Raw genomic sequence first — 26,961 nt, forward strand, 5'->3', positions numbered from 1 at the left:
ATAAATTTTATAAAACATAAAAATATTTATAAATCATACTAAAGCATGTTTCAAATTACATTGCTTTTATTTTATATAGGGATTGATAATTTGTACATACCAGTTATTGTATGAACTATCTATTGTTCCCGGCAATATAACTAATTAATTACACAAATATAAAAGTACTAACCATCGATACCAATATTTTCAGCAATTTGATGGCATGTTTTTGTCCTTAATACTGAATCCTTGTATTTCAGATGCTTAAGGTTGTACAAAATTTCGTTTTCTCTTACTTGTACTACGAGCAGTTCTTCAAACGTTGTTCTTACCTCCGCCATGTTAGTCAGTGAATACAATAGTGTACGCGCGCTACTTCCGTCAGAATTGAACAAATTTCTACTCTGACGCGAGTGTAGCGCGCCATCTCCGATGCGTGATTTCATTGGCTGTTTAGCACAATCGCTCGCAACTCACGGAGGTAAAGGACACATGAAAATCCGCCTTTAGTCGACAACCTAAGACGTCACGCTCGAAAACCGATGGCAGTTCCAACCCACTACGACGAAACATCGTTCCCTACCAAACGTGCAATCTAATAATAAAAATGGTAAAAATGTTCATTTTTTAAAAAAATGCTTAAAAATTAAGGTCGTCTTATAGTCCGTAAAATACGGTATGTGTGTGGAAAACTTTGTGCGGGTCTTACTCGACATGCGAGCGTAACTCAATATTTAGGATTTCGGGGCTGCCGTGCGAGAAGAGTTAATTTTAATTCAGTGGATGAAGGTTCTTTGAAACGGTAAATTATAACTTCAATTTTTTTTTTAATTATAATTTCCTACATAATTTAGAGTATATGTATAATTCTCATGACAACAATAATAAACCTTGAGAATTACATGTCGAAAATATTAAAAGGTTTCCTGATATGTAGTAGTTTGTTTTTCATCTTTATGTTTTCATTGTAATAATAGATTGAGTATTGTTGCTTGCTTGAAAGTATTCTTTGAATATTCGGGAAGCAATATACGATATGCAAAGAGAAAAAGAGATTTGTACGTCGAGCAGAGATTAAGAAATTATTATTACAAACTTTTTCGATGTAATTTTTTGTTAAGTAATTATAGTTACAACACTCTGTTATAACACTTTCTTTTTGTTATTTCAGTTGACCTTATTTGTTAGATTACGTAATTTGTCTAGATTTGGTTTTGAGTATTTTCTGTAAGGAAAAAAAATGCATAGATGTGTACAGGGTGTCCACAATTCTTGATAAATGCTAATGTAAAATTTCCCTTTACCCCTTTATCTTACTGGATATCTTACGGCAGTCTTTCCTGGCCGTTGAATAGGTCGTGGTAGTCCGGATCTGCCCGCACCACTTGCCTGGCCACCACGAAGCCCAGACTTCACTACCTGTGATAATGCGCTATGGGGGTTCATAAAAGGCATCGATGCACAAAACCATTACGATACCACTGTCGAACTGACAGAAGCTGTGAAACAAGCTTTTACTCAAGTTGCACCTTCAATACTCCGCAAAATGTTGCACAGAATCTAGCGACGTGTTATGGGAATGACGATCAACATACTGATCGTTTGGTCACTTAATGTTTCCTATCTCAATAAAACTTCTCAAAAGCATTGTTGTTCATGTTGTTCAGTTCTTTCAGTGTAGTTTACGTTTAGTAGTTTATGTTACTTATTTTCAAGTGTAACGGAACTTTGTGGCCACCCTGTATGTATATACACATGTTTTGTTAATAATTTAGTGTCGTTGGAATATTTAACAATTTTCCTTGTAGCTGATTGTTATCTCTAATTTTCACATGTTTCAATTATAGATAAAATCATTTTTCTAACAAGCTGTTAACAATCAAAAAAACATTAGATACGGTTCTTACGGTACTTTTTCAATAAAAATGTTTATATTCTCTGAGACTTTCAAAATTTAAAAAAAAAAAGTTTGCTACATCTTGTAAAACAAAATAATACTAATAAAAAGATTGTACATAGGGTTCCATGTTTATAAATACAATTTTTCTAGTTTTCTTATAAAATACAATGTATACTATGTTTTATGTTTGATACTTCATTGTCTTCCTGTTTTTAACTTGAATGTTAAGACTGCAACTTGATTAGTTTGAAATACTATAATTACTCGTGAAATGGCGCCACCCACAAGTGAATTTAAAGGTCAATTATCCCACGTAAATGTTTTTTTGTTAAAATTTAATACCATTTCCCTCCCCCGCTCTCTCTCTCTCTCTCTCTCTCTCTCTCCCTCTCGAAAGTAATCCATTTGTAACTTTGTACGTGTCTGAATAGTCTTAAATTGAACGTAAAAATTTTTTTGCTCTTTCGAATTTTCACCAAGATATGCGTTTTACATCTTCAAGAAAAGTAGGCTCGAATGACAAATAACATTATCAATGGCTACTTGTATACTACATGTGAACACACTATTATATTAAATAGAGGGAGATTTGAAAGAAAATTCACAATTTCATTTTTATTTTTCTGTGTTTTTTATAATAGAATCCTACTGTATACACGCAGCTGAAGACCCTAGTTAAATTACGAAGTCCGAAATAATATTGTGATAATCATTGAAGAACGATTAGGTTGTCAGTAATAATAATGTCAACTTATTTTCCTTCCCTTCTCAATTTCCCCTTCTGTATCTGTCACTGGCTCGATCCCAGTTACTACTAATACTACTACTACTAAAAAAGACAAAACTTTTCGTGACGCCCGATATTTAATACAAATGATAAATTTTTCGTCCTATATCCACCTTGAAATTCATCTCATCATTAATCAAATTCGTGATCAGAAGGTAGGCATATTATTCAACTATGCTGTTCATATCGCAAGATAATCAACATTAACAACATTGAAATTTATGTTACAATTGAATACGGTGAAGTAGTGATTTAATGGAACCTTAATGCATAATTATATTTTGTGTTATACAGGATCAGGCGAAAGATCTTCCCTATTTCAAAAGGCAGTTACAAGCAAAGCAAGATACAGAAAAAATACTTTTATTTGTGAGCAGCAAATACTACGCCATTTTACATTACTTGGTTTTAAAAATTATGGCCGGTAAATTGTGTCCTCCATTGTTGACACATTGACGAAGCTTTTCCCGGAAGTTGTACAAAGTTCTTTGTGTCTTTTTTGGTGGGATGGCAGCCACTACCTGGGTGATTGACTCCTTGAGGGTTGTGGGGTGATGTCTGTACTCTTGCACCTTTAAGAGTCCCCAAAGTAACAAATTGTCTTACATTTGTATTAGACAGTCCGAGGGCAGATGCATGTTTAAGTGCTGACCGTTTTGGAGATTGCTAGATGGACACTCTCACACGCGCCACATTTTCCGGCGTTGTTACGGTCCGACGTCAGCCAGGCGATTGTTTCCTCAGTGCAGAGACTATTGCTCCGAAGTTTGGTACCGAAACTTGAATAGTTTTTCTATCCGGAAGAGAATCATATCGGCTAATTCCGAATGCGAAATACCCGCTGAGTAGTAATTACAGAATCACCAGTACGAATATATTCCTCACCTACAACAAACTCACAATGCTCACCGGGCTACGCCATTGCGACTATCGATCGATACCTCTTTGCCTCCGTATCAGCACCACAACTCACACAGCGTCCTCTTCAAATACAGGAAGTCTTTGTGCCGAACCGTATATCGGATTTCGGGAACTTGCATTACCAAATTCACGAGTAAATATGGTATAAATATAATTCAGCCAGGAAGAGAGGTAGGCCATTACATTAAGAAAGAGAAAAAAATGTACAACTAGCGGAAGCTTGTAAAATGTTTGTAAGTGTTATAAATCTTAATTTTTGAAATTTTGACACCTTTGTCTAGGAATTACAGGAAAAACATGAAATGCTAATTCAAAAATAAAGTAAAACGTTAAATCACGAAAGTATAATGTACAACTAAATTTCAGCTTTGTCATTTTTTTTAACACAGAATTACATCAAACACAGTAAAACATACAAAACACAGTTTTTCTACATCTAGTATTACAGATAAAGTGACTATAACCTGTAGTTGGTTAACTTTTTATCAAAATAGATTTTTAATATTTATGTAGTAAATCAATTGTTTTCATTCTTTTTAAACCCAAACTTCTTTCTGTTAACATTTTCATCAGCTATCTCGTTGAATTAAAATGTTTGTCAACAAGAGTTACCGTATTGTTGTTGGCCAAATGAGTCGTGACTTTAATCCAAGAAACTTGGGCAAGGTGAACCCAGGGTGATGGTGACTAAGTGGATAAATATGCACTGTTTAAAAATTTAATCAATATTACAACCACTGGAAAAAATCCCAACCTGGGAATCGGATTGATATATACAATATTAAAATTTCCCTCAAATTATATGATATTTCTCGTTCTTCCTTTATCCAAAAAAGCCAAAATTCAGTTTATAGAGAATATTGAAGCATTCATAACTGCAAATGCCTACCCACTGATAACTTCACATAAAACTTGTGGATCCAGAGGTGAAAAACTTTACAATATAGGTCAAGAGAGAATTTAATAATTACATTAATCTAATTTTAAAATCTCAGCTTTAGAAGATATTAATAGTACGTATTTTTATGTTTTACTGAGAATGGTGTAGCCAACGATTTGCACATGTTTTACTCTATGTTAATTCTTACAATGTTGTAATAAAGATCCAAAAAATCAATTTTTCACTTCTGTTCTGAGAAATTTTAAGAAATTTCCCGCTTTTTCCCCTTTCAGGAAAGCGTAAATTTCCTCAATTTTTAAACAATAAGAACAAGTAATTAAATAGCTTTTCAACGAGGTATAGTTTATATTTCTGCTATGTTTACAACTTGTAACATGCTAAAGTTTCCACGGAAACTTTTGGTGTTGGAAATAGGCTACCCAATATGGCAGCCATATGGATTTTTTGGGGGAACTTTCTCTGGGTTGCTGAATAGAGTATCATAATCATTTTAGAGAAGGTTTCAGCTTTTTTTTTCTTTCTTGAATGCCCGGGTTTTTCCTTTTTTATTTTCTAATTCCACTGACTACGTATTTTGAGCAGTGTTCAAACTGATCTATTGGACGGGGGAAGTAAGAGGCAGAAGTGAACTTTATTTCTGAAGAATATTCATTCTACATCTTGTTTGTTCACATTCACATTTAAATTTTATTTGATTTGATTTTGATCATAGTTATTGTAGATGAAGAAAGGAATATGTAATTTAATTTAAAATTTCACAAAAATATTATCCAGAAGCGAGTTTTCACTGCATGATTTCAGGATTATCCTACAATTAAAATAAAATGTAATTTGAAAATATCAATTCCATAAGGTGCATTGTATTATTAGTTAGGTAATTTTGGACATGTGTTAGAGTAGATGCTATAAAGATGCGTTAAGTTTATCCTTCAGGTTTGAACAAATTTGCAGCTGTAATGATACCTGTAGATACGAAGCATATTATCCTTCTTCATGATAACTTTTCTTTCTTTAAACTTAAAGGAGAGAGTCCGTGGAGAAATGTAATGGACAAACCCTATTCTAAACACTTGGAAAGTATCTGTTCTTATATTTGTCGCCCTGTCATTATGGAGTTCCCTAAATCCACAAGTGCCCACCGCGTTTTTTCTTTCTTTCAAGTTGTCCAACTTCACTTTAAGCAAGTGTAGAATGATATAATAGTAAGGCAGAGAATTTTTTTTTTTTTTTGTTGTTGTGTTGTACACACATCCCACAAATAGTGCTCTTTCCTGTGGTCAATCATCAGTGAGGTAGAAATTTTTCTTTCTGCGGTCGTCCAACGTGGCTCTGCAGTGTAGCCAGTCTCTTTAAAACAAAGATGATCCTTTTTTCTCAAGAAACTCTTTTGGGCTCGGCCTCCTTATCCTGACTAATCTGAAGAGGGCTGACTCTAGCTCAGCCTCACACTCGCTCGAGATCGGACTATTACGGAGGTATTTCCAAAAGTTCCCGCCCTAACCCTGAAATGTTGGCCACTGGTAAGAAGCCGTTCATGGCATATAGTGACATCAATGGAAGAAATAATGTACCAGTTTGAACTGTCTAGCTGCATCAGTTCGTTGGCGGCGGTCATTTGAAATAGTCGTTGTGCGTTGAGTTTGCATTTTGCATGACAATACTCCAATTCACACAATCTTACAAGGCTGTACTGCTAGATCTGGGCTGTAGGATGGGTGCTGAATCTCCTCGAAGTCATAGTCTTCCGCTGCGTAACAACAGCCGTGTGGGCTGAAGCATTGTCATGCAGCATGCGAGTTCAAAACACAACGTCTGATTCAAACGACTGCCTCCAACAAACTGTGCAGTTAGGCGGTTCAAACTGATACATTATTTCTTCCATAGATGGCGCGATATTTTAGTATTAAGCCGGAGACTTGAAAACTCCCTCATACTTGCTTGTGCTCGATTATTGAGCTTGAGGCCGATGAGCGCGAGCGAGTTTGGACATCCCTGCAAAATGGATACCTGGGACAACCTTGGGAAATAAAGGCCAGAGCGTTCTGCTGACTACATGACGTCATGAGTGCCGAAGTCAAGGAAGTATAGAGTCTTTTACTTCCACATACATAGTCCTGGGACCTTCATGGCCTGTCATGACTGCCGAAGTCAAGGAAATGTAGAACCTTTTACTTCCACATACATAGCCCTTGGGCCTTTATGGCCTGTCATGAGCGCCGAAGTCAAGGAAATGTAGAACCTTTTACTTCCACATACATAGCCCTTGGGCCTTCATGGCCTGTCATGAGCGCCGAAGTCAAGGAAATGTAGAACCTTTTACTTCCACATACATAGCCCTTGGGCCTTCATGGCCTGTCATGAGCGCCGAAGTCAAGAAAATGTAGAAACTTTTACTTCCACACACATAGCCCTTTTCATGATATAGAGTTATCCTTTGTCTACTCTTTTTTGACAGAATAACTTTAAGATTAAATAAATAAAAGAAAAAAAATAGCTAAAATCATATATATTTACAGAATGTATTAAACAAACTAATAATTATTCTTAAAGCTATTATTATAGGCCAGAAATATGGGTGCGCAGCTTGTGACGTCATAGTTGTAGGACACTGAAATTTGTGCTCTCTGTGGAAGGTCCAGAAAAAAAATATTGATTCCTTTAATAAGAGTTTTGTAAATATTAAATGGTTTGCGCTTAACAACTCATATTGTTTCTTGTTATTCAGATATGAAATAAATAAATTAATAACAAAATAGTGGGCAGCGTATTGAAACCCTTTAGCAATTACATGTTTCCACATCAAAGAAGTTATTTGTATTACATACAAATCAGGGATATATGTTCATGAGAGAGGGTGAATTTCACCATCGCACAGCTAATTCGAATTCTGTTGCTGTGAGAATTTCACGAGAAATACATGTCGATTTTGGTACAAAACAAAGGGGAAAATGTGGTAAATGTTCTTTGAACACAAGCATATGATATCTCCTGTACTCATAAGAAAGAAGTTTGCGTTTATGTTGGATTACCCTGTATATAGGAAAGAACTATATAGATGACAAGTTCTCTCGTACTACAATATAAAGCGCACTTTTTTCCACATTTATATAAAGTATGAGATTTCCCATAAATAGAATACTGTTTCTTTTGTATTTACAATTGATCACTGGTAAGAATCTTCGATGTCTCGAGGGCGTTGTTGTCCTCCGTTGGTTGAAGCGACACCATCTGCTCCCTTGCTACTGTAGTACATGCTGTGGGACCCCCGCCTGTTTCGTGGACAAAGGAGGATCTACTGAACTGGAAGAAAGAAAAACACGACACCAGTACAATACGAACATTGATCGTTAATTATATTTCAGCTTCTATCATGGTATAGTCTTGTTCAATTAGAATGGTCATCCATTTGAAAAGAATATTCATTCTTTTATTCATCCATGTCGTACATTATTGGTCAGAGACCAGTACATAGGACTTGTCAAATAATAATAAGATATTTCAATATAATTGATATTACATTATTTTACAAACTATCACCCAAGTATTCATTAATATCATAATACATTTTGTTACACAAAAAATTAAATAATTCATTTTTGAAATTCCGTATGTTTTTGATATCCTTTAAATAACTAGGGAGCTTATTAAACAACTTAGGGGACATAGGAAGAACACTTCTTTTTGGTACACGCATAGTTTTGGTATGCTGTGAATATGTTATTCTTTTGTCGTATGTTGTATGAATGTACATCGTCAACATGAAGAAAACTACTTTCATTTCTCTTTACATATATGATACTTTTGTATATGTACAGACAAGGCACAGTTAAAATTTTATTTGACTGAAAGACCCTTTTGCATGAGGACCTTGGTGACAGATTAAAAATAGATCTTATTGCCTTTTTCTGTAGACGAAAAGTAGTAACACTGAAATAGGAGGCTCCCCAGAAAATTATTCCGTAATTTAACAAGGATTGAAACTTACCATAGTACAATAACAGCAAAGTTTCTTTTGACACTGAACCACGTAGTCTATAAATGACAAAACAGATACGGCTTAATTTCTGTTTAGCTCAGTAATATGTGCATCCCATGTAAGCGTATTGCTTATTGTTACACCTAAAAATTTAGTGGATTTTGAATACTCTACATCAGTTGAATTTATCTCAATGGGAGGTACTGTTCGAGGTGTACATGAGTAATAAAAATTTAGTGCTTTTGTTTTCTTTGCATTTATCAGCAGTTGATTCTGAGATGTCCTTTCTAGCTCAGTATTATTGTCTGCTGTTAAAAGTACATTTACATCATCAGCATATAATACAATATGTTGGGGATACATATATTGAACAAGATCATTTATGTAAAATAAAAAAAAGACTTGGCCCAAGAATTGAGCCTTGAGGAACACCAGCAGAGATAGTAGCAGTTTTGGATGAAAATGTGACTTGCTTATTGTTAATTATTTTTTGTATTTTTACTACTTGTTTTCTGTTTGTCAGGTACGAGCGAAACCATTCATGTACTACACCTCTAATACCATATTTCTGGAGTTTTGCCAGTAGAAGAGAATGTTGAACACTGTCGAATGCCTTAGAGTATGTTGATTCTTTTTCCAGACAAGTGACAAGATAGTGCAGGATAGAACATTCAAGATCACCACTGGTAGGTCTTAACAGAAGTTACATCAGTAAAAATGTAAATTTTATTTCTACGTACTAACGGAAGAAAGCTTATTCAGCGTACTAATTTTTGATTTAGCTTTCTGAAGCTGTTAAGCTTTCTTCCCTTAGCTTGTAAGAACAAAAAGGTCTATTAAGCTTTCTTCCCTTAACTTGTAACGATAAAATGCTATACTAAGATCTCCTCCTTTAGTTTGCAACGATAAAATGCTTTATTAAGCTTTCTTTCTTTACCATGTAACGATAAAATACTGTATTAAGCTTTTTTTCCTTAGCTTGTAACGATAAAAATGCTGTATTAAGCTTTTTTTCCTTAGCTTATAACGATAAAATGCTGTATTAAGCTTTCTTTCCTTAGCTTGTAACGATAAAATGCTGTATTAAGCTTTCTTTCCTTAGCTTGTAACGATAAAATTCTGTATTAAGCTTTCTTAACTTAGCTTGTAACGATAAAATGCTGTATTAAGCTTTCTTCCCTTAGCTTGTGTTACATGATGAGAGATATGGTCCCGGAAGTCCGTTGTTCGATTCTTATGGATGTCACTTACCTTTATTTTTTTCCCAAGAAGATTTAAACTCATGTAGCCTCAAGCTTCTTTGAAGCAATCTGTAATACTTTTTTTTTGTTCATTAAACTAGATGCAATGGCAGAAGTCCTTTACCCTGCACATGTCTACATCTTATTCCTTGCCCTGCTTTTTCCCCCCTTACTTGCTACTTTTTCACATTTCACATCGTGTCATATGTCAACTATATTTTGTTTTGTCACTTTGTTGAGTCAATATTCTGATATTGACTAACATGCCAGATAATGCTCTTTCTACTGAGTGAAGTGATTTATATCCGCAAACATAAACATTATTTTATTGTGGAAATACTTATTTTCTACGTTATCAGCTATATTGGTGAGTTCACGTTGAACGATATCATCTCCTGTGAGGTTGATTGAGGGTAATGCTTGTGGTACTGAACTTTGGAGGTTTTTGTCCTAAACCTTCTAGAACTTTCGATTTTACGTCAAGACAACGTGATTGTGGGTGTTCCCGAACATCTGAAGTTTTGTTACCCTTTATGGACAGAAGAAGAAAAAGGGTTGGGTTTTCTAAAACCAGCCTTTGAATAAAACCACGAACACCGAGTTTGTCGAGGAAGTGTGAATAAGATTTTGACGGAGAAAACATCGTTAAACGACAGGTCATGGAGCTACTTCGATACTTGAAGGTATTGTAATCAGCTGACATATTGAAGGAACTTTACATTACAAACCATTACAATTTTTCAGACCTAACATTCTAGTTTATCTACCCAAATTCTGCTGCATCTTTTGAAATATGTATTTTGTGTATTTCATTTATTATTACAATATTAACCCTGTTAAAGCTACATCCCGAATTTAGTATCTTTTGCATTACATGAAAAAAATATACAATTTAATTATTCATGTTTCCAAGCTTTTCATAAAAGCTGCTGGTGGAGACAACATCCCCAATCTGTTGGGCAACGATTTTCTTACTATATTAGGCTCCTTCAGTGCAATGCCGACTCTATGTACGGTGATGCAACACTTGTAACGATGAAATGCTGTATTAAGCTTTCTTTCCTTAACTTGTAACGATAAAATGCTGTATTAAGCTTTCTTTCCTTAGCTTGTAACGATAAAATGCTGTATTAAGCTTTCTTTCCTTAGCTTGTAACGATAAAATGCTGTATTAAGCTTTCTTTCCTTAGCTTGTAACAATAAAATGCTGTCCTTAGCTTGTAAGGATGAAATGCTGTATTAAGCTTTCTTTCCTTAGCTTGTAATGATAAAATGTTGTATTAAGCTTTCTTTCCTTAGCTTGTAACGATGAAATGCTGTATTAAGCTTTCTTTCCTTAGCTTGTAACGATAAAATGCTGTATTAAGCTTTCTTTCCTTAGCTTGTAACGATAAAATGCTGTATTAAGCTTTCTTTCCTTAGCTTGTAAGGATGAAATGCTGTATTAAGCTTTCTTTCCTTAGCTTGTAATGATAAAATGTTGTATTAAGCTTTCTTTCCTTAGCTTGTAACGATAAAATGCTGTATTAAGCTTTCTTTCCTTAGCTTGTAAGGATGAAATGCTGTATTAAGCTTTCTTTCCTTAGCTTGTAATGATAACATGTTGTATTAAGCTTTCTTTCCTTAGCTTGTAACGATAAAATGCTGTATTAAGCTTTCTTCCCTTAGCTTGTAACGATAAAATATAAAGTTTTACTGATGCGACTTCTCTCAATGTTATACAGATTCTAAACCTACATACCGATAGATAATTAGTCAAAACTTACCATTGAATGCGTCGTGCCAAATTGTCCTACACAGTTTTGACAGTGACTTCTGTCTTCTTTAGTAGGTAGGAAATACTCGAAATTCTTGTATCAGTAACTAACTCTGACCTACTGAGGAAGGCGGGCGTCATTGTGGAAACGCATATGGAACCAATTTTAACATGCGCATTCAACGGTAAATTTTGGCTAATTATTTAGCGAGATGTGTCAATTCTTTCGATAAATCAATAAACTATACATGCTGTACCTTTTGGTAGAGTTGTACAAATTCACTTTTGAGACGAGCTTATTTCAGATTTTTAGTTTGATTAAAATATCAAACTGAAGAAAATGTTAGGCCGAAATCAAACTTTATTTCTTATATGTCCGAAGCATGGGTCATTTTGTTATTCCTTTATTATAAAGTCTATTTCTTTCGTCTTCGGGACAATCGATTTTCGTAGATTTTATTTTATTTTATTTTTTCTGAATCACGAACTGATTTTAAATTAAATTGCGAGGAAAAATAGGAAATAAAACAGCTCGTATCATAAAATCAAGATTAAAGTTGAGTATGATTTCCAACTAATTAGGTTTGATTTTCGTTACCTGTTTAAAAATTGAGCTATTTCAAATAATACGAGTTAAGAAAATTTTGCGTCTTTCTAAATATCGTTTTTTACTAATTTTGAGACTATCATACCTAAATCTTGCTAATGATCTTAGGAATATTATATAAATACAACCAAAACTCTAATCACCCAGTTTAAATGAATATCCACCCATTTTGAGCAAGACTATACACTTAACCTCACGTTTACACAGTCAGCTCAAAAAGTTAGTTTGTTTTTTCTAGAACATTTAAGACAGTGGCGGGTCTATTCTGGGGCCGAGAGCCTAGGGCCCCTCCCCAGTTTTTTGACTGACAATAATAATTTAAGCTATTATTTATTTATTTTTGAAAGTTTATAGTAAACTCCTGATATTTCTATCATATCTGTGTTGTGGCTGCTCCCTCCCCGAGTTTTTACCTTCTGGATCCGCCATTGATTTAAGATTAATTTAAGATAATCTATTTCTTATCAGGGAATAAAATATGATATAAAATTCTTAAATATAGCCATGTCTTTATAATTTTAAGACTTTCAGATGACATTTTTACTTCTTAGACGGTAAATTGCCAACAGTGATTTCTATTTCCGTTCTTTTCTTGTTGGATGGAATCTACTTTTTGAGTCGACCATGTTTCACACGTACTAAATATTAAATATACAATAACTACGGTTTATAATAACTTAATTATATAAAAAGTCATAAAGTTACTCAAATTGAGGAGTCATAAAGTTTAAATTTCTTATATGAAGATTCTGACTTTTTTTTTTTTTTCAATCCTGATTGGATTTCGAAATCGCATAATAATTACAAGTTATAAACTACGTGAAAAATCAAGTGTTTATATAAATATTTTGCTGTAATAATAATATATTTCATCTTGCGTTATCTTAATTTTATTTATTTTAGATATTTTGATCTACAGGGTGGACATAAAGTCTCTCCCTGATAACAAACATTAATAACAAGAAAACGAAGAATAATAGAAGTATGCGGTTTTGCGGCGAACAATAGAAAAACTCAAAAGGTTTTTTTTTTTTTAAACCTGATTTCGAGAATTTCCACATGTGCTCCATTAGTTGCCTTCAAAACATCCAAGCGATATTCAATTTCCATCCATATATTACTCAACATTTTAGGAGTCATTGTGTTTATTGCGCCCCTTATCCTGTTTTTCAGTGTTGCAATATCATGGACAAATGTTGCGTAAACCCTGTCTTTAAGATAGCCCACACAGGAAGAAGTCAAGGGTGGTTATGTCTGGGCATCGTGGGGGCCATGGTATTGGGCCATCTCTCCCTATCCATCGCTCAGGAAAAGTTTCATTGAGAAATGAACGAATATCAGTACTCCAGTGTGTAGGAGCTCCGTACAATTGAAGGATTACATTTGGTTTGTGTTCCTCTAATTGGGGAGATTTTATTTCATGATACCACAACACACGTTTCCCTTTCTGCTATCCTGATGTCATTTATAAACGAATGACTGTCGCGCTGCGGTCAGCTATAGTACAGGCTATGGCAAAATCTTCAAGTATCATAGAAGCTGCTTTAGACCGCATGTCTTTATCATTCTTTTTTCTTGTTATTAATGTTCGTTATAAGGGAGATACTTTATGTCCACCCTGTACTTTAAATAAACTGATTTTATTTAAAAAAAATATTTTGAACAACCATCAAAACAAATTTAGTTTATTCTTTGAAATACTCTGCAAAACAGTCCTTTTCTAACGAAATTTTATTGATTGGCATAAATTGGACCTTAAAGTAGGGCTCTGAATGCAAACTTAACATGAAAGAAGCAAATACTAATTCTCGAGTAAAAATGGTTGGAGTGAAGAAAGTGCTAGTGGACGGAGTTCTTGGAAAATGCATTTTGATTTTTGTCTTTTTCTAAACAATTCGATTGATCTTAATCAAATTTTGTATGAATATCAGAACCATTGGAGGTCAGATTTAGAAAAAAAATCCTCAGTAGGCTAAATTACAGAGGAATAATAACCAATAAACTACTACTTTCATTGAAGAAAGTGAAGCGAAGCGAAACCGAAACGGATACAGCCTTTCGAAAAAATAATAATAAAATGAAATCTGTTTCCTCCCGTTTTACAGCCCACGGTATGCGGACTAGGCTAAAGGAGCCAGTGGTGATGAAAAATGAATGAAAAAGGAAGGAAACGGGAGAACTCCGAGAAAACCCCATGCATATGGTGTTTGTCCAACACATAGCTCACTTGGGGCGAGCTGGAATCGAACCAAGGACTCCATGCACCAAAGGTGAACGCTCTATCTCTGATATACAGCCTTATATGCATATATGTATGTTTGACTTATATAAACTTAACAGAAAATTTCATGCAATTAGCTACTTCTTCGGAATATCTAACAGCGCTATACACATAGCCGTGCAGTTTACCAAAGATTTTTTTTTCATTACGAATAAAGGAAGAAACTACAGGAAGTTTACGCACCTCGATGTAACTTTAGCTTTTCCAAACCTCCCAGTATAGTATATACATAAGATATCCAATATTAAGTAAATTTTTCACCAAAATTTTACTAAAGGTACGTATGCATTTCTCACCAGAAATTTCAAATCAGTGCAGGTACTGGAAGTGTACTGAATGTTGGTACTACAAGATTTTGGTCAATATTGATGACCAAAGCTACATTTTACACAATAAATTTATTTAGATTAGGACAATTATACTGCCCCACAAAAGTTTATTGAGTATCTGTTAAAATTATAAACAAGAGCGACATTAAAATATCTTTATATTTAGTTTGTCAGGTTTGGAACTTAAGAACATGAGCAGAAACAAATATGACTAATCCCTCTCGTACGGTCCATTGTACACCATTCTAAATTCTTTGACATATGCCCCATAAAGTAAAAGACTAATAGCAGATTCCTTCAAGCGCAAAAAATGCCAAATACTTAGGCCTGTAACGACTTTTCGTGATTGGTCACTAAATTCTAAACGCTACCAGACCAAGTCAAATGCTGCTATTTTATTTGGATGATTATTTTCCTTGGGTTTAATACTCACTGATACGGTAGTCACAGCTGAACATGACTGCCATGGACGCTTCCTGGATATCCGATATTGTTGCCACTTTTTCTTTAAACACGACAGCACCTACAAAACAGAAAATGTATATTCATTCATGTTTCAACAATTAGGCAAAGTGGATCGATATGTAAAAATGTGCATACTAGGCTATTAACATAAATGTTCAACAACTAATTTTTTGATTTATTATTTCTGTTGTTCACATATAAAACAAGATTGTACGTTTGTCAGATTACCATCTTGGAAACTATTACTTCGTGGGTGGATTGAGTATAATAGAATAGAATAGAAGAATAGAATATTTTTATTGTCGTTAAACAACATTTGTTGCAATAGACAACGTCAAGAGAGTATACAAAATATATACATTGAATATATAGCTACATAACTAGTCACTTTTTAGTTTTTAATTCTTTCTCAAATTCTAAAACGCTATACACATCTGTTTCAATGAGCCAAGATTTACAGTGTTTCTCAAAGTTTCTATTACACATACCACGAATTTCTGTAGGTAGAAGATTATACATCTTCATCGCAGTGTATTTATAACTCTTTTGTGTTTTACTTAACCTGAAATATGGTCGTCTCCGTATCTTGTGTTATAGTAATGAATTTTATTTCGAGTACTGATATTTTCCAAGTTTTCTTTAATATACATGAGACAGCTAGAGATATACATTGAGGGCACTGTCATGATTTGCACTTCTTTAAAGAAAGGTCTGCAAGAGTCATTATCACGTAATCCCTTTAACACTCTTATTGCCTTTTTTTGTCATTTAAAGACAGTTTGAGCACCAGTTGAATTACCCCATAATAATATACCGTAGAGCAATAGAGAATGAAAGAAAGCATAATAAGCTGACAGAAGTATTTTTTCACTAACAATAGTTTTTAGTTTACGTAATGAATATATAACTCTAGATAGTCTTCTACATAGATTTTCAGTATGTATGTTCCAGTTTAACTTTGGATCCAAGTGGATTCCTAACAATTTGACAGAATGACACTCATTCAAATCATTTATGTTGTTATTAAGATGAAAATACAAAACATCCGTCTTTGATTCATTTAATAGCAGCCTGTTACAATTTAGCCATACTGAACACGTTTTCTAACATTTGGGTGTTTTTAGTTTGAACATTTTTTAAAATTTTTATCCATGGTTAAGACAGTTGAATCATCAGCATACAAGACACTGTTAAAAGGAGGAAAACTTGGAAGATCATTAACGTAAACTAGAAAAAGAAATGGCCGCAGGACACTTTCCTGTGGTACACCAGTTCTTACGTTCAAAAATTCTGAAGTTGAATTACCAACGCGAACAGCCTGTTTTCTGTTACTAAGATAAGATTTAATCAGAGACAGTTCTTTTTCTCTAACCCCATAATAATGCAATTTTGAAAGGAGTATATCATGTGACACTGTATCGAAAGCTTTAGTTAAATCTAATAGTGTTGCACAAACATTCATATTATTTTCAAAACAGTCTAATACTTGTGATACTATATTTTCAACAGCTTTAACTGTGGAACGACCTTCTCTAAATTCAAATTGCGAGGAATGAAAAAGCTCATTCTCTTCAAAGAAGGTTGATAGTTCAACTTTGATGCATTGTTCAAAAACTTTCGAAACTATCGGTACTAAAGAGATTGGACGATAGTTTTTAACCTAATTTTTATCATCCTTCTTATGTACTGGTACAGTTATAAGATTGGACTAAACACTAAGAATTTTAAATTTTCCGACCCAGGTCATTGACAAGTGGTAATTAAAACAAGAATATACGACATTTTGAACACTCTACAGAGTTAGTGTTTTAGATGATTAAGTTCTTCATTAACATGTTATATTACAAAACGATAATCATCCCTGTTGTGCTGTATGGTTGCGAAACGTGGTCGCTTACTCTGAGGGAACAACGTAAACTGAAAGTATTTGAAAACAACAGTCTAAGACAAATATTCAGACCTAAAAGGAACGTTAATGGGGAATGGTGGAAACTTCATAACGAGGAACTACATAATTTATACCTTTCACCAAACATTGTTAGGGTCATCAAGTCCAGGATGCTTAGATGGAAAGGTCATGTAGCCAAAATGGAAGAAATGCTTTCAAAGTTTTAACTGAAAATCCAATCGGAAAACGGCAGTTAGAATGACACAGGCATACATGGGAAGACAATATTAAGATGGGTCTTGTAGAAATAGTAATACAAATTAGAAACTGGATCTACTTGGCTAAACACAGAAGTCAATGGAAAGCTTTTGTGAACGCGGCAGTGAACCTATGGGTTCCATAGCTCATAAAATTTGTTAGTTATTGAAATATTTTATAAAATCCAGGGCAGCATACTTTTTTAATACATACTATAAAAACTCGTATTTAAACTCGCAATCTCTTATGAGTATGACCAGGAGCGGATTAAAGTCGGAGCCAATGGAGCCCAGGCTCAGGTGGCCCCCAAAATCCCTCTCTTTAATACTAAAATATAGCAATCAACTTATTATATTATAGGCTTCAGACATACGTTAATTTTTTTCCCGCTCGCTACGCTCGCCATGTAGCTAGAGTTAAGTCTTCTTTCACCAGGATCTTCACGATACTTATTTTGTGACGGAATGAGCTATATTGGGTCTACAGCTATTACAAACCAAGTTATGTAGCTTGTGGTGACAATTTCTTTGAAATATCTCTGTCATTACTTAGAGGAAATCTAGGAGATTTTCCAATTTCCCTTATTCTACTAGTGATTTTACAGGGAAAGTTGACCATTTAACTGGTATTTGGCAAGTGTGTGTTACACTGCAGTATAAGAGCGTTTAACTGTTAATAATGAATGTAATTAAACTAATTATTGTTCACTTGGAGCACACTAAAATATTACAGCATAGTTCTCGGTGTTTCGATAAGCCTATGAAGCTGTGGAAGCCAACAAAGAAAATGTATATGCTGGAATTATTCGTAACATAGGGGCCTCTTGAAATAGTCGGCTCCAGGGCCCCAAAAACCTTAATCCGCCACTGAGTATGACGGAAGACAATATTTCCCGTAATTCATGAGGACTATGTCAAATTCAGATAAATCAACTATCATTTATCATTGTTATTATACTTCGGATCCATCAACATCCATATTCAAAACACATTTATGAAGTAATGTGTGTTTCGGATCACCCTATACTAGAGACCTGCACGAGCCGGGCCCATCCCGAGGCCCGAAGCCCGGCCCGGCCCGCGGGCCGACTCTGTTATTTCTTTGGGCCGGGCCGGGCTTGGGCGGGCCGACACTGTTATTTCTTTGGGCCGGGCCGGGCTTGGGCTGGCAGACACTGATTTCTCTTCAGGTCGAGCCGGGCTGGGACCAATCAATTGGAGTTCTTTAATAATTATTGACTTTCGTTAAACGATAATTTGAATAAAGCCAAACGTTGAAGAAGTGTGTGTGTGAAATGTTACAAAGAATGCAATAACTATTTACAGTTTGTTGCTTAGCGGCTCCTCTTCACCATAGAGGATTGCAGGCATTATGCGGTAAATTGAGCTCTGACCTTGACCTTCACTGAACTCAAAATATAACAAGAAGGGGTGGGAATATTTTGCTTGTCGCTAAACAATATTGCCATCTTCACTTTATGTTAAAAATCAATTAAATTAGATATTTGTTACAGGGAATGGAGTTTTTGTTCTCTCGATGACAGGCCAAGTTCTAGGAGGCAATGGTACCATTCGGGAGGCAAGCGTCAGGTTGTGAACCAGAGTTTAGAAAATGTTTCTGAGGGTTAGGTCAAATTTAGTATTAAATTTTGAGAAAGATTGGGGCTAGAGCTAATTTTTTTAAAAAAATTATCGGGCCGGGGTCGGGCCAAAAACTTTTAAAATTTATCGGGCCCGGGCCGGGCTTGGGCCAAGAATTTTAGAAAACTTATCGGGCCCCGAAAATTTTCAAAACATTTCGGGCCCGGGCTGGGCCGGGCCTAGGTACGTTCGGGCTGGATTGGGCTCGGGCCGAAATATTCGGCCCGTGCAGGTCTCTACCCTATACATGGCGAAAGAATCTTTAAATTTTCTATTTTAAGATAAACACAACATTTATTGGTATGGTTGGATGGAATTGCTATAATATTACCAAGCTTGGTCCGGTTGCATTAAAAAAATTATCACGTGTCCTGCTTGGGCTTACGATTGAAACAGTGACCACGCCAGCTTTAATTTCTCAGAAGAGGGGGGAGCACAAATGGGGGTAACTATTTTTTCGTATGTAGTTTCATATCATTTGACCTACATTACATTACCTTACTCTTGCCCCCCTCCCCTCTAGCGTCGTCACTAGATTAAAAGGATTAAAATCAAATAAATCAACCACGTATTAATAATGTAATTATTATCATAATTGCAAAATGTGAAATGAACCTAGTTTACAAATAAAGGATGGAGCAAATAATAATTGGACATATATTATAATTCCTATGAGACATTTAGTTAATTAATGATCCGCTAATCAGCAAGAATCATATCTACAGCTATATAAAAGTCGATACAATATAATTTAATATAATGATAGGCTTGGCAGTCGACATGGATTTATACGTGCGATTTTACACAATACCTTTAGAGACATTGAGCTTGAACTTGATTGGAAGCTCCAACAGGGAAAAGAGGATCATCATACTAATAGCCCCCTACTAGTCCGGCCCGTATCCACGGGGGGCCGGATCCCCCTAAACTTTGGCTGGCCCCTTAAAAGTTTCACGGTAGGCTTGCAAATGAACTATAATATGGTGATGAAGCATAATATGATTGGGTCGGGCCCCCCTAACTTCTACCGGGCCCCCCTAAAATTTTTGGGCTGGCTACGGGCCTGATACTAGTCAAAAGAAAATTTAATTTGAGACCATGTCGAAAAGAAAATCAAACTAACTTAGCAGTTTGAATATCTATCTTGATTCAATACACTTTGAAACTTGTTTGTTTTGCCCAGGTTGTCTGCTCAGATATGAGGAAGCTGTCTTTGAATTTGCCCAGGAATGAGGAAATCTGAAAGTGGTACTCCCTAAGTAGATTCATTATGCATCATTGACGTAATTCTGAAAATAATTAGTCTATATTCATTCACTTAAGAGGAAATATTTGAATACTGACTAAAGTATTTCTAACTTCAGTTCTACCATCTGACCGTAGTGCCGTGCCATGGAAAATCAGCATCTGGGGCAAGAGTATACCAAAAAGTGCCAGGTCTGGAAGGATGCTACAGAATATAAGTTAAGAGGGTAGTTAATGCCATGTAATTGTACAGATAGAGATAAGAGGGACCATGTATAGCAGGACAACTATACTAATGCGAACCACAGAAGGAAGTGAAATTTCCAGGTTGGTGTCGTAGCGCACCAAGGACTTGTTCCTGGTTATATCACATTGAGAATTACGCTGAGTACCTTCAGTTCTACCTGGAATATGATTCAGGTTTTACTGTGGAGCATCATATTAAATTAGGATTTATGTAGATAGCTAACACGGTTTGATTGTTTCTACTAATGAACCGCCTTAAAATTTATATGTAGAGCAGCAGTAACTATGACCTACTCGCAAAAACTAAAACAGGATCCTCGAAATAACACTAGTTACCTATTACCATATTCGCTGTATTGGTAAGTTTATATCACTTCCGGTTTGCAATAAAGCTGGAGATAGAACTGAATCCAGTATCCATAGGGAAGTAGCCTCCATGGAATACTGAATCCATTTTTTAAAAATGTTTCTCGCTGTTACTGTGTTTCACTATGACGATCAGTATTGAAACTGGAAATCGGAGGCTTCAACCACTTCCGGTTTGAATAGAGGGATCTATTCTTTCATTGGAATCATAACAAAGTTCTATGGAAAGCCGGAAGTTATACCAGATTTTTACCACTTCCGGTTTTAGCATAGAGTTACAGGTGGTGATGGTATCTAATTTTGAGGCCTTTATACAATTTCCTTAAAGAGCTTCTCGCTATTTAATATAGGCATTGCTTTACGGTGATCAACATGAAAGCCGTAAAACGTTTATTTCTACCACTTTCGATTTGAATAGAAAGTTAATGAAGAAGATGGGATCTGGGCCATGAATCGATTCCGAATACAATTTCTTGATATCTCTTATCAGGTTTGCTCTGATACTTGTCAAGGGACAGACGGACATAGCTGTTCTACAGCATGTTAATGAACTATATCGACAAACGGTAAGAAGCGATTTCTCTAATCAAAATAATAATAAAAAAATGTTCATATGGACTTGTGCGGAAACATAAATCACTTCAAAGCTAGGATTGCCTAAAAGCTTAGAAAAACTACTACATTCCAAATTGCATCCCGCGTTATTTCGGACATACAAATCTTAGAATGCCAGTTCATATCAGCAGTGCCGTGTCGTGGAGAATCAGCACCCGGAGCGAGAGTATACGGCGGCGTCCCCGTACATATGAGTGAGGTTGACAGACCAGCCGCGAAGCGCCACCATGGTTGGCACAAAGCGTAAGAAAATTTTCAAAACTAAACCCTGCTTTTCCTTGATTTTGAGCGCTTTTTATTACTTTTTTCTTCCATTTTAGATACGTGCACATGCGTTTTAGTTTTTCCAAGTAATTTTTCCTCGCTCGTTTTTCTTTCCTTCTTTTCTTTTCTTTTCTCCTCACGATTTTTGTGCCCCCTTACTTCGGCGCCTGGGACGTACACCGCTCGTACACCCCACACACACAACATGGCACTGCCATATCAGCGTAAAGGAAGTTAAATATACGTAATCCAAAAATGCATATTTCATCAATGTGTAATATGCGGACAAGGAATTATTTACAGGTTGTAATTCCCAGAAATGCTCCCAAAAGGATTCTTAGATGTACTCTGACTTAAAAGCGGGGCCAAAGTAGACAACAGATAAGCCTTTACAGCAGTGAACTTCTAATCCTTCGGCGTGAAGTCTCAAGTGTTAGGGACCGCCAGCACCACAATCCAGAGATGGAATGGGTCAGTGGATCGTGGGTCAAAATTTGTGAGTGTGTCAGTGGGTCGTAGGTCAACAGAACGTGACCCACTGCGACCCACTTTGCGCAGCGCATTGTAGACAGCATCTTCTGAACACTGGCGAATTTGCACACGTTTTACTTTTAAGGCCTCCATTTTTCTTTCTTTTTCATTTGTTTCTGTTTACTTAGTTGAAATGAGTATATCTAAAGTGAGAAAAAGAACTTCAGGCACTTTTGGATATTGATGTTTGTAATTGTAATAATAGCAATAGGACTTACTTCTTGGTTTTCGAGACAGCCTGAGCGTTTTTTTTTTTTTTTTTTTTTTTTGAGAAGTTGACTATTGGAAAAATAATATTTTTGAATCACCTCTAATTTACGAATTATTATATAAAAAGGGTTAATGTAAGTATATATGTGTGATCATCAAGGCCCCAATCCCAACTGGGACGTTATCATATCGCTTCCATTTAATACATATTATCCTTAGGGGGAAATGGGGGCAAACCCGTAGCCAGCCCAAAAATGTAGGGGGGGGGAAGCGATCCAATCATATTATATATAGTTCATCACCATATAATAGTTCATTTGTAAGTCTACCATGAACATTTTACGGGGGCAGTAAAAATTTAGGGGGAAGTCCCCTAGGCCCCCCGTGGATACGAGCCTGAATGGAGGTCTGAATTTTTGCGAAAAATTAAGTGTCTCACGAGTGGGTCACGGTGGGTAATGCGTGAATGGGTCACGGTAAGTGATGGGTCAGTGGCTTGTGGGTCAAGTTTTCGTTGACCCGTGCCATCTCTGCCACGGTCCCTCGTGTTCGGAATAACGAGTGCTGCCATGTATTGCTTCAAGCTAATAAAAAAAAAGTAAAATATAACATAAAACTATGTACTTTTCCCCATAGGTCCATAAGATTTTTTTTTCTATTTTGATGTGAGGGACCACCCTTTACAGTTTGTCAGTATAGTTCATTAACACCCTGTATAAGACTTTCCATACTTACGCATAGCACAGTTTGGAAGTCTAACGGAAATAAAACCCAAATACGAGGCAGAATCTATTCACTTTAATCTTTGACACACTATTCCCAGCTGGCAAACAATAGTCCAACATGCCATCTGTCGTCAAAACCGGAAAAATCTAGATGGAAGTGGTTAGGCAGGGGTTTCCCGTGTAATTGTGATAACAAGTTTAACTCCGCTGGTAACAGCGTCAACTGAGGAATCTAATTAGAGAGTTTAATCCATTCTGTGCGGGAGTCAACAATGAGTTTCAGTGTTTTACCTGTTGATTTCAGAAAATCATCTCCCAACGGTTAACTACCTATTGTGTCGCAATGCATTAGATTGGCTTTTATTACAAAACATAACACACAACAGCAGAGAAAACTGTTCAATATTCGAAACTGGGAGAAAGCTCGAGTTATGTCTTTTGTCGCTGCTTAACAATAATGTTTGATCACTTTATAGAACCATTACCAAAACATGAATGGATTTCGCAGTCTGGCCAAGGGCTTTTGCTGCGCCTATTTTACCCTAGAGAGTCATTCTATTTGGAGGTCTGTGTAGGTAAAGGGACATCGCATACAACACACCAAATTGTAACGGCTCAGTAATACATAAAATATTTAGTAGAGTTGGTTTCTATACATGTAATCAGCAGTGTGTTTGAATGGCAGCAGAATTACACGATTCGTTTGTATGAGTTTTGGCTTCTATTAAAGTGGACGAAAGGTTTAAAATGAAACAAGTTCAATTATATATATTTTCAGTGTTTTTGTGATCGTGATAATAAACTAAAGGCGTATTATAGCTCTCATCAAAAGAAACAGTCTTAATAAACTTAGATGTAATATATCTTTGTTTGAGTACTAGAGGCTCCCGCAAGCGCAGAAAAATTAACTTTGTACGCGAATGTCCCAACAGTACTAATTTTGAATTTGAGATAGGATGTTTCTGTATATTCTCGTCTTTTCTAAAAATATACGTATAATTGCTTTGATATAATCATATTTTATTCTAAATACTACTTCTATTAGCTGAACCTGTGCTATTTACACAGCGCACAGTTCTAATATAAGCTCGTTCCCACTTCTCACTATATCTGTGCAAGTTCTTTTACGAACATAAGTAAAGGACAGGAAGACTCTCAAAGGGAGTGAATTGCTATAGATAGACATATAAATATAATATTTTAATATATAGAATGTTGGAGTGAGTTTGTGGCAAACTTGGATAAGTGATAGATGATACCAAATGCAAATATTTTTTCTTTTAATTCCATATCCGAGTACGCTTCATTGTGGGTTCACAAGCCTTCGAGGTTACCAGCTTGCAATAGGTTTTGTCATTCAGATTAAAGCAGGGATGCAAATAACCACTCGCCCAGTCGGCCGGGGCGAGTGATTTATCGGTGCGGGCGAGTATTTAATATCATACCGAAAGTAAGTAAATGATTTCTATTGTGAGATGTGGGCTAGTAGCTTTTTCTTGGGCTAGTAAAATTTTCTTGCTTATTTGCATCCCTGGATTAAAGCAAAGCGCCTGAAATTTCCATCAACCCGCTATACGTAGCTCCTCTACTGGTTGCCTTTCACAAGGGTATCAACCTTAACGTCCTAGTGGCAGTATTAAGCTAATAGGGTCAAAAAGACGCCTAACATGTGGAATAGAAAAATAATGCCTAAAATATGGTATAGAAAATAAAGACTTTTTTTTTTTTTTTAATGAATGAGAACTGGCAAATTTATACAAAAGTTGGAATCGACCAGCGAAAACGAGACGTTTCTAGTACTTGTTAGTGATGAGGAAATGCAAGACTCTTGCAGAAACTGCAAAACCAAGACTCTTGCGCTCATCACTAGCACTTGTGGTTTTGGAGATCTCATTGTCGAAAGGATTAAAGACAAACATATATACTTTTCTTGACTACAAACATATAAAGCTAGCATTTTAATACATACACTAGATGAACCTGCGGTCTCTACACAGCGCATCATTCACATATGAGCATGAATCTCCTTGTCATTTCTCACAATATCTGTACATGTCCCTTTATAAACACAAGTAAAAGACGTCTTGATAAAAATCGGCAAGGGGTACCAGAAAGGAGAGATTTTTCCGATTATTTTTTCAATATTTCGCAACGTTTGCAAGATTTGAGCCTACTTCTGGTTGGAGTTTTTAATTCATGTATGATCAGTGTTTTCTTTTCTTCTTGCATGCAGTATGTAATAAGCAAATATATTATACACACAATTATAATGTCAGTGATATATGGTGTTCATTGGGTAAAACACTCCAAACAATAGGCCTAAAGATTCATCTTAGCCTGGAGAAAGTGTTATCCTTCGTTTTTCATTATCATTTGGTCATGAAACATACGCATGAGAGATATACAACCCCTGTATAGAACCATGTGGTGTTGAAATGTATAACTCGTATGATATGCTTTACTTTTTTAAAATTTCAACACTTCCGGTGTACCCCTAAAAATGTAATAAAGAAAAAACGGCCACGTTTTTTTTAAATATTCAATTAGAACTGAACAATCTACACAAAATTTGCAATCGATCAGTGAAAACGGCATCTTTCTAGAGCTTATGGTTCCCGAGAACTCACTGTCAAAAGGATTGGTCACAAACATATAAATGTCCACAAACATATAAAATTTTCTTGACCACAAACATTTAAACGTAGCATTTTAATATATACATAGATATTTCACGCACTGAAAACTGCGTTGCTTTGAACGCAAATAACGCTCCATTCGCCAATTCGCACGAACAATCCAAAGCATGTTGGAATCATTCGCATTCTCAGTTTTTCGCCAGTCTTCGCAATTAACAAGTCGGATCTACTGGAGGCACTGTAGTTCATTAGCAGTGTTAGGAAAATTCGCATTCATAATAGTATTCAGGTCCACAACGAGCCTCGAAAATTTGGAGGGACATAAATATGTTAGGGGGCCACAAGCCATTAAAAATTTTAGACCACTCTACCGAGCTTTTTTTTTTTTTTTTTTTTTTTGCACGCATGGTAACCATAATTTTAATTATATACTTTTATTCAAGCTACCTACTATCTATATATTAAAATGCTAGGTTTATATATTTGTGGCCAAGAGAATTTTATATGTTTGTGGCAAATCCTTTCAACAGTGAGTTCTCGGGAACCATAGGCTCTAGAAAGATACCGTTTTCACTGATCGATTGCAAATTTTGTTTACATTGTTCACCTCTAATTGAATGTTTAAAAAATGACCATTATTTCTTTATTACAGTTTTTAGGGGTACTGGAAGTGTTGAAATTTTAAAAAGTGAAGCATTGTATCCTACGAGTTATATATTCCAACACTACACCATTGTATACGGGGTTAGTATACCTATCCGGCGTTTGTTTTATGGCGCAGTGATAATGAAAAACGAAGTATAACCATTTCTCCAGTCTAAGATGAATATTTATTGTTTGGAGTATTTTGCCCAATGAATACCATATATCACTGACATTATCATTAATTGTATGTGTAATGTATTTGCTTATTACATACTGCATGCAAGAAGAAAGAAAACACTGATCATACATGAATTAGAAACTCCAACCGGAAGTAGGCTCAAATCTTGCAAACGGTGCGAAATATTGAAAAAATAATCGGAAAAATCTCTCCTTTATGGTGCCCCTTGCCGATTTTTTTTTTTTATCAAGACGCCTTTCACTTGTCTGTAAAGGGACATGTACAAATGTTGTGAGGAATGACAGAGATTCATTCTGATATATGAATGATGTGCTGTGTAGAGAGCGCAGTTCAGCTAATATAATAAT

At 35.5% G+C, this 26,961-nt stretch overlaps 1 protein-coding gene across 3 annotated transcripts in view; it reads right to left on the minus strand.

Moving 5' to 3' along the window:
• Positions 1-614: 614 nt before the first annotated feature.
• The window catches only part of LOC145668977 (calcitonin gene-related peptide type 1 receptor-like), a 789,948-nt gene continuing 763,601 nt past the window's right edge, over positions 615-26,961 (minus strand). For all 3 annotated transcript variants that reach the window (XM_081737282.1, XM_081737283.1, XM_081737284.1), the window contains 2 exons: positions 15,115-15,204; positions 615-7,791 (listed from right to left, as the gene is read on the minus strand). In XM_081737282.1, coding sequence (XP_081593408.1) covers positions 7,645-7,791; positions 15,115-15,204 — 237 coding nt within the window. In that variant the 3' untranslated portion in view covers positions 615-7,644. The remainder of the gene's footprint in view (positions 7,792-15,114; positions 15,205-26,961) is intronic.

This window comes from Thermobia domestica, chromosome 13 (genome assembly GCF_964235325.1).
Source record: "Thermobia domestica chromosome 13, izTheDome1.hap1.1, whole genome shotgun sequence".
In the NCBI taxonomy this organism is placed as follows: domain Eukaryota; kingdom Metazoa; phylum Arthropoda; class Insecta; order Zygentoma; family Lepismatidae; genus Thermobia; species Thermobia domestica.